The following is a 12,677-nucleotide window of genomic DNA, read 5'->3' as shown; positions in this document are numbered from 1 at the left end:
ATGAATAGCAATCACATTGATCAGGCAGAAATCTCAATGACTTTACTACTGGTACTGTGACGGCCTTTTTTTCTGCAGGTTTCCCCTGCACTTTTCATCTTATGTATAATTGTATTCCTCTTTTTTATCTTGTCTTCAGCTCGTAAGCAGGAGATTATCAAGGTTACTGAGCAGCTGATTGAAGCTATCAATAATGGAGATTTTGAAGCCTACACGTAAGTTTCATTTATTTATTTTTTTGCTGTAGAAGGGATATGAATGCTTGTAGACTTACAAAGCTGTTATTCAGAGAGTGATAACAGCTTGTTTGTAGTAACACAAAGAAGTAGAATTCTTTAAATGGTAACTCATATTCTTAGTCAAATAACACACACATTCGTTTCATGTTCAAGATCCCTCACATGTTCATGAATCTGCTGGTAGGGAACCCATGGATCTGCTGGTAGGCTTGCAAACCAATTTGGATTATGTGATGGTTCTAATTGCGTCAACCAGCATCAACCTTGTGAGAGCTGTATATGCAGCCACTGTGTTTTGTATGCCCATGTCAGCATTTTTTTTTTCAAATATTGGATCCATCCAACATTTCTACTGGTGAAAAAGGGAGGAAGTAGTTCCTCCTTGAGCACCCAAAAGGTTGTGCTGGGGATCGTGGGACCTGCATGGACAAAAGCCATGTGGGATGCGAGCTATAATAAGAAAGGAAATGGAATGAGATTGAGTGAAGAGGCTGGCTGTATTCAACCCACTATGATCACAGAAAGTGAGCTTGCCCAACTGAGTTGTGCATGCACTAGATGTCCCATAGAGGGAGTAAAGTTTCCATAACAGTTTCAGATCCCCTGAATCCAACCATAGTTACATCAGTAAAGATGCAGACCCACCTCGCATTAAGTCTGTGTGTCTTCAGTTGAGATCTGCAGAACCAAGGCCAAAAACCTCAGCAACGTTTCAACTTGGTGTTAAGATTCCTTTGAATCTAATTTGTACAGCTGTTGCCATGAGATTTTTTTTCCTGTCCTACAGGAAAATTTGTGACCCAGGCCTTACCTCATTTGAACCAGAAGCTTTGGGAAATCTTGTGGAGGGGATGGACTTCCACCGGTTTTACTTTGAGAATGGTACGTTTTCCCTATTAGTTGTGTCTTTCAAATCATTCTCTCCTCCTCCATTTTATTACAGTCCTGTAAATTGGGGTAATCTGAGAGGGAGTTACTTGTCCAAGGCCTTTGGGTCATCCAGTTATTTGAAACAAAGATAAAAGAGAGAGAGGGTGACTGGCCCAGGGTTAACCAGCAAGTTTCCACTCTAACCACTACACGATGCTGGTTGTCTACTCCATGGTATTTAAGATATGAGCTTGGTGGGTGCCAGATTCCAGTTGGTAGACAAGCTTCAAATTCTGTGGCGTTTGTACTCTAGAATTCTTTTCATTAAATTGTTCCATATTACCTTGAATGATGAAATACACTTAGAAGCTATAACGTTGATATTTTATGGAAATACTTATGCCGCAGTTCAGAAAGCTCAGTCCGATATGCCTAAAATGACCCTTTTGTTTGAGTTTGAACAGTGGCCTCGTTTGTTAGATTGCAAACTGCATTTGAAACTCCCCTACATTCCCAAAGTGATATGTGTCATAGGATGCCACTGGGATGCAGTGGTTTAAAATTGGTTTTAAAGTTCTTTAGGTTGTGTGGTATGGGATCATGTGCAGCAGAACATGAAAATGCTACTTGGAGCTGGTGCAATGCTTCCCATGTTTCACAGTTGATGTGGAGGGGCAAAGCAAGCTTGTGTCCAGCTCGGGGGTCCCCAACCTTTTTGAGCCTGCAAGCACCAATGGAATTTTGCAAGGCAGTGGAGACCACCCCCCCAAAATGGTTGCCTCAGGAGACAGAGCCAAATGGTAAAATGACTGCCATTGGAGATGAAATCAAATGCAATACCTCCCTCCCCACTTTGCAGCCATGGGAAACCCTTTCATTTAAATGAGGGGAGCCAATAACAAGTTTTGCATTACCCACTTTCTGAAAGGTTTAGCAAGCACCAAGAGAAGTATCAGTGAGCACCATGGCGCCCACAGGCACCACATTGGGGAACCCTGGTCCAGCTAGTGTGGACAGAAAATCTCTGAGGAACCCTATACACCATCTTGAGTTCAAAGAAGGAAGAAAGGCAAGATAGAAAACAAGTAACCTTCCATTCTGAGGTGTTTGGGGGGGGGGGGGAGGAACAGTAATGACCAAAAATGGTTGTCTTCCTCCCACACCAGGAAACCTGAAATGGCACCACTAAGTATACTGGAAGGAGAGAAAAGTGGGATATAAATACTTTAAATAAATATATAAATGTGTGAGAGTTTTAAATAATGTATTTATTGACCTGTTATGTTTGTTTCTGCCTCTCCTACAAAAAAGAGCTCGCGGCCATTTTCCAACTCATGAGCTACCTTCAAAAAAGAGCTCAAGGTGGTATATGTCTGGTAAAGCCATATTCTCCTCTCAACAACCATATGAAGTAGGCTGGGTTTGTGAGATGGTAACTTGCTCGAGGCTGCCCTGTGAACTTCATAAAGTATCCTTTGCTTGCAGTGGCTACTCTCTAAATAAAATCTTGCTCTTGGAATATATTGCTCCCATATGCCACCTCTGTTTCAATCAAAGCTCATTGGGAATATATATTAAAAAACTAGAAAAGTGAAGTAAAAAATCAATAGAGGGGCTGCAATAAAACCACTATTCAACCTGACATGCTGGAACTCCTTAAACTATTTTATTTATGTATCTCGATAGAAATGTGGTAGAGCACAGTGCTCTACCTAAAACAGCTGGGGACATTGTGAGGCAAAAAGGCCATGTAATAAAAACAGCTAATTCAGGATTCTGTTTCACATGGGAGAGCCAGCGTGGTGTAATGGTTAAGGGTGGTGGTTTGGAGCTGTGGACTCTAATCTGGGGAACTGGGATTGATTCCCCACTCCTCCACATGAGTGGCGGATGCTAATCTGGTGAACCAGGTTGGTTTCCTCACTCCTCCACATGAAGCCTGCTGGGTGACCTTGGGCTAGTCACAGTTCTCTTGGAGCTCTCTCAGCCCCATCTACCTCACAGGGTGTCTGTTGTGGGGAGGGAAAGGGAAGGTTATTGTAAGGGGGTTAGATTCTTCCTTAAGTGGTAGAGAAGATCGGTATAAAAAAACCAACTCTTCTTCTTATGAACGCCCATTGTAAGTAGGTGCAAGACAGCTCGGCACAAGACAGCAAAGCAGCCAGACATGTCCTAAGCCTGTTCCCAAGACTAGTGTCCATCTGGCTTCTCTGCTGTGAGATGACATCAAAGTAGAGTTAGCCCACTGTGGAAGCAGCTACAGCAAAGAACAAACTCTTGTCTGCTTCTTGACATGGTGAAGTTGTTAAAAGTTGACTGTTATCGTGCCAATTTTGTGTGGCGAGCATTTCCTTTCAGTGTCATGCCACACAACGAGAGACAGCCGTTTACTGTCCCAAGGAAATGGACTGCAAGCCTTAGTGGTGAATACCACTTCCTGCCACATGACAGTAGTTCTGCACCATGCAGAAAACTTCACAAAGACAAACAATTATGATTCCCTTCACAAACACTTTACTTAAAATCACGTGTAAGCAATCGAGGTAATGTATAAGTAATCTGTCATGGCGTTGTGATAGGCCTTTGTGCTAAATAAATAAATTGGTAATACCAACTTCCAAATTGGTAAATAGATTGGGTTGATACCAATTGATTTCTGTACATATTACTATCAGAAATTGGCCTGTTTCCTTTGTGTGTGTGTATTGATTATTTTTAAATCTACTCTTCCACGAGCAATAAGAGAGGGGAGAAAGTAATTTATTAGGCAATAACTCCTGGACTTATCCTCATCGCTTTTTCTGAAATTGTCTTGAAATATGTTACAACAGGATTATCACGGGCCGTTTAGCACCAGCTTGATGTATGAATTGAACTCCTTCTATTTACCAATAGGATTTTTTAACTTTGAACAATAGTCTTTTAATGGTGAGTTGGTGCTAAAAAGGCTGGGAGAGTCTTATCGTAACTTATTTCAAAACAATTTCAGAAAGAGCCATGATGACATTCCCAGGAGTTACTGTCTAATAAATTACTTGAGGACATGTCCAGGAGTTATTGTCTAATAAATTACTTTCTCCCCCCTCTTGTTGCTTGTTGAAGAGTAGATTAAAAAATAATCAACCCACACAGACTAAGGAAACAGGCCAATTCCTGATAGTAATATGTACAGAAATCTATTAGTATCAACCCAATCAATGGCTGTTTTTCTGAAGGAACATATTTGCTATTGTTAAAAGTGATAAGGAACACAGCTTTGTCTCATATGGCCTGCTTGCTCTTCTGTCCTGAGGCATATAACTCTTGTTAAGAGTCAGTGGCTGAATCAGCCATAATACAAAGAACACAGGCTTTATTTTTTCCCCTTTTTATCAAGGTGGGCACATTTTGTTTCTCCCTTTGTCGCAAGCAAGTCAGTGATAGCAACATCGTGTTCCTGTTCCAATAATAGTTGAGTAAACAGTGATGAAAATTAACAGTGCTTTGAAGGTAATGAAAAAAAATATGAAGGTAATGGGGGAAAAAAGATATGGGGATTGCATACAGGCTACCCCTTGTGTGAAGCAGGAATTCAGCTTGTAAGCTTCAGCCACGATTGAACTGATATTCCCTGACAATGATCATGAACTCACTGTGGACTCGAACAAGTGACTGTCTATTATCCATCATCGCCCCTCACCTTAGCTAATATCAGGATAATACTAGCCTACTTTACAGGCTTGTTGTACTGTACATGAATGCACATGACACACTTTGAACACTAACATGCTGTATTTGATCCAAGGTAAGATGCGTTCTTACTGGTCTGAACTATGAATTTTTGCCTCACTAATTTAGATCTCAGGCACCTTCAAAATCCTGTTAAACTATGACATGGGATCTGATGCTATTACTCTGTGGATCCATTCACACACACAAAAAAAAAAATTAAATGTGCTTATGATCCATTCAACATACCATTAGTTCTCAGGTCCTCTATTTAACTGGAACTTTTAATCCTTCCTGGGCTGCACCTGTCCGTGCATTATCAGTTTATCAGAGCCAGTGTGGTATAGTGGTTAAGAGCGGTGGTTTGGTGGACTCTGATCCTGAGAACTGGGTTTGATTCCCCACACCTCCACATGAGCAGCAGAGGCTAATCTAGTGAACTGGGTTTGTTTCCCCGCTCCTACACACGAAGCCAGCTGGGTGACCTTGGGCTAGTCACACTCTCTCATGTCTGTTGTGGGGAGGGGAAGGGAAGGTGATTGTAAGCCGGTTTGATTCCTCTTTAAGGTAAAGAAAGTCAGCATATAAAAACCAACTCTTCTTCTTTATAAAACCTACAATTTCTTTCCATAGCTTTGTCTAAGAGCAACAAGCCAATCCACACCATTATTCTTAATCCTCATGTCCACCTTGTGGGCGATGATGCTGCCTGCATTGCATATATACGGTTGACACAATACATGGATGGAAGTGGAATGCCAAAGACTATGCAGTCCGAAGAGACACGGGTCTGGCACCGCCGTGATGGGAAATGGCAAAATGTTCACTTTCACCGTTCAGGATCACCAACAGTACCTATCAAGTAAGTAATGGATTCCCATATTCTTATTCTTACCTGATCAGCCATCTTGAATTTTCTTCCCTTCCTATTTGCTCCAACTGCTTATTTCATTCTTCCTACCTGCCTGTCTATTGTAGCCACTTCGTTTCTGTTGACTTATTCCAGTAGAAATCACCACTAGCCAAAATTGAATGAGGTTTGGAGCCCAAGTCTTTCTATTTCAAGCCTAACATTCTATCCCCTAGGACATTTTCAGGCTCTTTATCACAAAGAGAGTAAAGCTCATTTGTGGCACACTTGGCATAGCCAAACAGAATAATGTAGGGCTTTATAGGTTAAAGCCCAGGACCCAGAATTGTGCCCAGAAACAAATTGGGAGCTAATTAATACTGAAGAAGTATCAGTATTATGGCAGTGGCTTGCAATGTATTTTAAATCCTTGAGGTTTCTAAATACTTTTCAAAAATTGCCCTATGCAATAGTCCAACTTGGATATTACCAAAGTGTAAATAACTAAATAAAGAAATCAGAAGGAGATAAAGAAATCAGAAGGAGATTGAGACTGGGAAGGGCAGCCATGAAGGAGCTCGAAAAGATTTTGAAGTGTAAGGATGTGTCACTGGCCACCAAGACTAGATTAATTCATGCCATCGTATTTCCTATAACTATGTATGGGTGTGAAAGCTGGACAGTGAAGAAAGCTGATAGGAAGAAAATAGATTCATTTGAAATGTGGTGTTGGAGGACAGTGTTACGGATACCATGGACTGCCAAAAAAACAAATCAGTGGGTATAGATCAAATCAAGCCTGAACTGACCCTAGAAGCTAAAATGACTAAACTGAGGCTATCGTATTTTGGTCACATCATGAGACGACAAGAGTCACTGAAAAAGACAGTCATGCTAGGAAAAGTTGAGGGCAGCAGGAAAAGAGGAAGACCCAACAAGAGATGGACTGACTTAATAAAGGAAGCCACAGCCCTCAATTTGCAAGATCAGAGCAAGGCTGTCAAAGATAGGACATTTTGGAGGACATTGATTCATAGGGTCGCCATGAGTTGGAAGCGACTTGATGGTACTTAACATACACACACACAAATAACTAAAGTATCTCTTCCCAGAAAGGGACACAGCTGACACAACCAGCCAAAGTTGATGAAAAGTCCTTCGTGTTGTAGAACCTCTTGAACGTTCATAAACAGAGCAGGACCCTAAAAAGTACCACCAAGCTGCAAACCTGATCTTAGTACCACCTTCTTGGTCTGATGAAGTAGTCAGCCACAGTACTTCTGCCTTATCTAGATTGAGTTTCAGTTTATAACCACTGATTCCAAGCAGCTGGTTCAGGGCTCTCCAAGTCACCCCTGCACTGCATGAAAACAAGAAATAGCATTGGGTGTCGTCAACATGTAATGACACCTCAAACCAAATCTCTGAATGACCTCTCCCAGTTTAACACTGATGATAAATAGCATAGGGAAATGGTATAAATGCCATAGATGGAACAAAGTTCAGATCCTAATGCAATTTAATAGCATGAACAGTCCAGACCCGTTATTTTAACCAGGCATCTACATACAGTGAGAGATCCAGAGATGCAGTGGAATGGTACGGTTTTCCTTAATCCTTGACAGAGCACTACAGAAAATGAGCATTCTGAGTAGCTACATATACAATAGCACTGTTCAGGTGACACACTTAGGTAGAAGGCAAAATGGGTAAGAGCCACCAGTGGAATGTGGGCATGGTGACGTCCCAATCTCAGTGTGTTGGCTTCTATCTGGGTATATTGTCTGAAGAGGACTGGTGTGTATCACTTGGTAAATGATCACATGTATTCACCAGCTACAATGGTTCAGTAACCATTTAAGTGAACCGTCTGGTGTGTCATGGACAAATGACATCACAGCACTCTACCTCCTGGTACTTCTTTGAGCCAGGATTTCAAATCTGTGGCATCTAGAATGTGGACATTGTCATTGTACCAAAACAAAAGCAGATTAACATGTCGCGGCTTTACTCCCTCAGTTATTAGCCTAAGATAGATTCAGACAATCTTGGAACAATTTCGATAACAAGTACGTCTGACTCTGCCCAAAAGTGCTCATAGTGAATGTGCATCAGTTTCTACTTAATTTAAAAAGTAACATGCAACTATTTGAACATGAAAATGTATGTGTGTGTGATTTATGGGGGAGGGTTTAATAAAAACATGACTGTCCATTTTTAGGGCACTTTCACACAGCCCAAATAATGTACTTTCAATCCACTTTCAATCCACTTTGAAGGTGGATTTTACTGTGTGAACTGGCAAAATCCACTTGCAAACTATCTTTAAGGTGCAGTGAAAGTGGATTGAAAGTGCATTATTTCGGCTGTGTGAAAGTGCCCCTTGTTTCTTTGGAACATATCTAGCATAAAATTATAGCATCTCTAAAATAATCCTCTCTCTCCTTTTTCTCTTTTGTCCTTCTAGCTAAATGTCCATGGTGCCACGTTTGCATCTTCTGCACTCTGCGCTCAGCTGGCTACCATCTGGGCCACCCCCATTGTCCTCTTCATGCATGTTTTTGAGTGCATGAAGCTGTGAAGTTTCTACATGTGATCCATTTATGATGAATCATTTTGTTATATATTCCATTGGTACCTTTTGTTTACACTTCTGTGGAGGGGATGTTCCATACAAATTAAAAATGGCAGAATAAGACAGGAAGTGGCGGGGGGATCAAAAGGTGAGAATGTATGCTGAGTATACCTCTCATGCCAAAATATTATAAACATCATCACAGACAACCTATGGAAATGAAGGGTTTTGTTTTTAAGTATCATCTTCTGTTCGTTTTCTGGCTGACATTTAAAGAGACTATTGCTTTGGGCATAGTCAAAATAATGAAATTCCCACAAGCAGCAGCTTTGCTATTGTAGGATGAATGGGTAGAAATACTGGCTTCAACAGAAGCATTTATGTGGGCTTGAGGTGAGGATACTCATCTTGGCTTTGAGTGTGAGCTGGAAAAAAAGGCATAATTTACTAGCTGGACCTCAGTAGAATTATCTGTCACTGTTCTTGTCTGGCCAGAAAAGACTTTTTAAAATATATATATATATATATATTTCTTTAGCTTTGTTTTAACTACAAAAAAAATCGTATTTGAAATAATGCTTCTAGTTTGAGAGCTGATCAGTGAACAGGTACAAAATGGTTTTTGATGGCTAAAGGGTAAAATGAAAAACTTTTTTTATCATTTTCTGGATGTACAGTTACATTTATTAAAGCAAGCCGTAGAGGATTTTTTTTTTTTTTAATCTATGCTCTAGTCAAGATGTGTGGTAACTTAGGACAGTTAGGCCTTAAAAGCTTAGTGTCAAGAGTTTACTTGTCTACATTTTGTTTATAGCAGTTTCTTACCTTAAAAAAATAAACTACCAGGAAGACATCAGTTTTTACATCGTACTGTCACCGTTCTACCACAACAACGCTATCCATTTTCTCATGGCTTATGGACATCCTTGAACCGCGTGGAATAAAATAATCACTGCCGCTTTATTAACTCTTTTGTTCCATTGCTGCATATATTATACCTGTAAAATTAGCAGGAAATATATTCAGTGTCGATTTAGAACAGATTGCTCAATTGCTGTTTGATTGCTTCTGTTGTGTTAGTGTACGATGATATTCCTGCAAGCATTTTGTCCTCTTGGCTTTTTTTAAAAAAGAGGGCGCTTTTTTTGGAGGTTTTTTTAGATTTTTATTTGTTTATTCACTCTGGTTAACAATGGAGCTAAAAGTTTTCTGTAACGTATAGTGCATGATATTTTGATCAATGTTCTTTTTAGTAATTAAAATTTACGACTTGCAGCAACCTGACGTTTTTAAAGCGGAGAGACAATTTTCCCAATTTATATAACTTCCAAGTCTCTGCCTTGATTGCTGATCAAAAGCAGAACTTATTCTGTACACTCTAGTAAGCATATGTTAACGGGTTAAGAGAAACTAAATCTATTCAGGTGATGTTTAATACATATTTTCAGCCCGCTGAAATATTTTTAGCAAGCATCCACAATAAACGTCTTGAGCCATATTAACCTGCCAATGAGATCTGTGAAAAAGCAACAGCCTCATGCTTTTTTTTTTTTAAACTAACAATTTTCTTTTTTCTTTTTTTTGTGAAGCGGTTTTAAGCGGTATAACTGTATTTTACATTTAACAAACATTAGGCATAGAAGGGTTTTTAAAAAACACTTTTACCATAGCATGTGGTGTTGCCATATTACTCTAGGTCAAGTCTGTTTTCCACACTGAGCTGTGAGAAAAATCATGTGAGTAGCTTTCTATGTTCTAACTGAATTATACACCTAACCCTTTGTCATTTCAAAACACCACAGTTTACCATGGGACACAGTGTATATATATATATTTCTTGCCATAATGGTAAAGAACTGACTGATATATTTAAGAATTAATAAATTTGTGATTTCTGCTGAAATATCTGGCTCTGATTGTTTTCATTGGGGAGTGTAACATGGGATCGAATTCAAACCATGGGACTGCATCCAAAGATGGCAAACCTTAAAATAATTGAAGACAGCTATCATATCACCTCTCAGTTGTCTTCCTCTCCAGGCTAAAACATGCGCAGCTCCTTCAACCTTTTCTCATAGGATTTGGTCTCCATATCGTCATTGCCCAGGGTAACGCTGATCACCATTTTGGGGTCAGGAAGGTATTTTCCTCCAGGCCAGATTGGACAGGGATCCTGGAGATGTTTTTGCTTTTCTCGGGGCATAGAGCAGGGGTCACTGGGAGAGTGGTGGTGTGGGGGTAGGTAGTTGAGAATTTCCTGTGCTGTACAGGGGGTTGTACTAGATGACTCTTGAGGTTCCTTCCATGTTTCTGGGTCTCTGCATAGTCTTCTCCTGGCTTCCATCTCATAGTCACCGAATCTTGAGAACTGGCTCACTCTGTAAAGCTTACAATGTTTCTGATTTGCAAACCAGTTTGACGATTTTTCTGGGGGCCTTCATAAAAGCCCTGTGAGGGCAGGTTCTGGCTGTGATGTATTTGCTCTTGCAAGAGGGAATATCCCCAAAGTAACATTCAGCTTTTCTTTTCCTACAGCACTTATGTTGAAATAGATAGCCAGCATGATGTAGTGGTTAGTGTTGCGCTAGCATCTGGAAGAACCCGGTAATTTTTAAAGAGCTCGAACATAAAATTCTAGCTTTTAAAAAGAGGTATGACTTGACGGCACTTTACACACACACGTGCTTTCAAAGTACTGGGGGGAAATGAGATAAAAGGACAGCGAAAATATGCCCACCACATCCAAAAAGTTCACTGGAATCACTGATCCCATAGAATGGCACATGCTACCTCAGAATTACAAGCACTATATGAAATTGATCCTACAATCTGGAAACAAAAATCAGTTTCTTTATGTGTTCATTTTGTTCAAGATTGTCCTTGGCTCTTCTTTGATACATAAAACTTTAAGGTTGTCTGCCATCTGGTGGTTACTACTCCAGAAATTACTGGTAGTTTGGGAGCTTCTCAGTGGAACTTTGTATTATCAGCCTGTTCGGGTGACCATTTTAGCACTGTGTCATAATTCAAAAGAGAGGATTACATAAAACTAGTGATTCTCATTTGTCTTAAAGTGGAGCCCACTTCCAAACTCACTGTACTTTTGTAGACACCCTTCTAAAATTAGTATATGTTTGGAGTTCATTTGCAAAGGAGCTACATGGTACTTGCCCCTCTCCAACATAAAATTTATTTATTTTCTTAAAACATTTGTATGCCGCCTTTTCACGCAATCAGGGTCCACAAGGCGGCAAACTTTAAAACATTTAAACATGTATACAATTAAAAATATAGTTAAAATTATAAAAGTCAATTAAAAGCACATAAACACACAGCACTAGAAGGAGGTCCTCAAGCCAGCATGATATAGTGCTTAAGAGCGGTGGTTTGGAGCGGTGGGCTCTAATCTGGAGAACCGGGTTTGATTTCCTACTCCTCCACATGAGCAGTGGAGGCTAATCTGGTGAACTGGATGTGTTTCCCCACTCTTACACATGAAGCCAGCTGGGTGATCCTGGGCTAGTCACAGCTCTCTTGGAGCTCTCTCAGCCTCACCTACCTCACGGTGTCTGTTGTGGGGAGGGGAAAGGAAGGTGATTGTAAGCCGGTTTGATTCTTCCTTAAGCGGTAGAGAAAGTCGGTATATTAAAAACTAACTCTTCTACTCTTCTTCTTCTTAAGGTATTTTGGTCCCAGCCCATACAGAGCTTTAAAGGTGAATACCAGCACCTTGAATTGAGTTCAGAAACAAATTGGAAGCCAGTGTAGGTGGAACAAGACTAGAGTGATATGGTCTCTATGACCCACTCCAGTCAACTTTCTGGCTGCAGCATTCTGTGCCAACTGTAGCTTCCAGACAGTCTTCAAGGGCAGCCCCACGTAGAACACATTGCAGTAATATCTAGATTTACCTGGGCATGCACCACAGTGGCCAGATCTTTTCTGCCCAGGAGGGGCCACACCTGGCTCACCAGCCAAAGCTGGAGAAAGTCACTCCTGGGCAGTGCTGCCATCTGTTTATCCAACAGGAGGCCTGAGTCCCAGAGAACCCCCAAGCAACAAACCTGCTTCTCTAGGGGAAGTGCAGCCCCAACCAGAATAGGGAAAGACCCATTTCCTGGGTCAAACCTTCCCCCTACCAGCAGCACCCACATTTTGTCAGGATTAGCAGTGCATTCCTGAGAGGAATGCCTGTGCCGGGTTTAGGAGGCAAACTAGTGGCGAAACCTCCGCCTGGAGCAAAAAAAAACCCTCATAGGGTTGCACCGGAGATATGCCTAAAAGGTGGCATATCTCACAAAAATTAAAGGGGGCGTTCCCAAGCCAGAACGCCCCAGGAATGCCTCCTGGGATGCCGTTATGCCCCGGGAACGCCTCCTGGGATGCCATAACACCTCCCGGGACGACGCTGCGGCCATGGCCGGCATCTGGATGC

At 41.0% G+C, this 12,677-nt stretch overlaps 1 protein-coding gene across 15 annotated transcripts in view; it reads left to right on the top strand.

The window, feature by feature from the left end:
• Positions 1 to 8,375, top strand: part of CAMK2D (calcium/calmodulin dependent protein kinase II delta) — a 164,540-nt gene extending 156,165 nt beyond the window's left edge. For 14 of the 15 annotated variants that reach the window (XM_056855971.1, XM_056855961.1, XM_056855970.1 and 11 more), the window contains 4 exons: positions 140 to 215; positions 1,027 to 1,121; positions 5,451 to 5,679; positions 8,135 to 8,375. In XM_056855971.1, the coding sequence (XP_056711949.1) occupies positions 140 to 215; positions 1,027 to 1,121; positions 5,451 to 5,679; positions 8,135 to 8,138 (404 nt within the window). In that variant the 3' untranslated portion in view covers positions 8,139 to 8,375. Of the gene's footprint in view, positions 1 to 139; positions 216 to 1,026; positions 1,122 to 5,450; positions 5,684 to 8,134 lie in introns of those variants that run through there. The other variant, XM_056855965.1, reaches the window with a different exon arrangement.
• Positions 8,376 to 12,677: the final 4,302 nt, after the last annotated feature.

This window comes from Euleptes europaea, chromosome 9, assembly GCF_029931775.1.
Source record: "Euleptes europaea isolate rEulEur1 chromosome 9, rEulEur1.hap1, whole genome shotgun sequence".
NCBI lineage: Eukaryota > Metazoa > Chordata > Lepidosauria > Squamata > Sphaerodactylidae > Euleptes > Euleptes europaea.
This window is presented reverse-complemented; position numbering and strand designations above follow the sequence as displayed.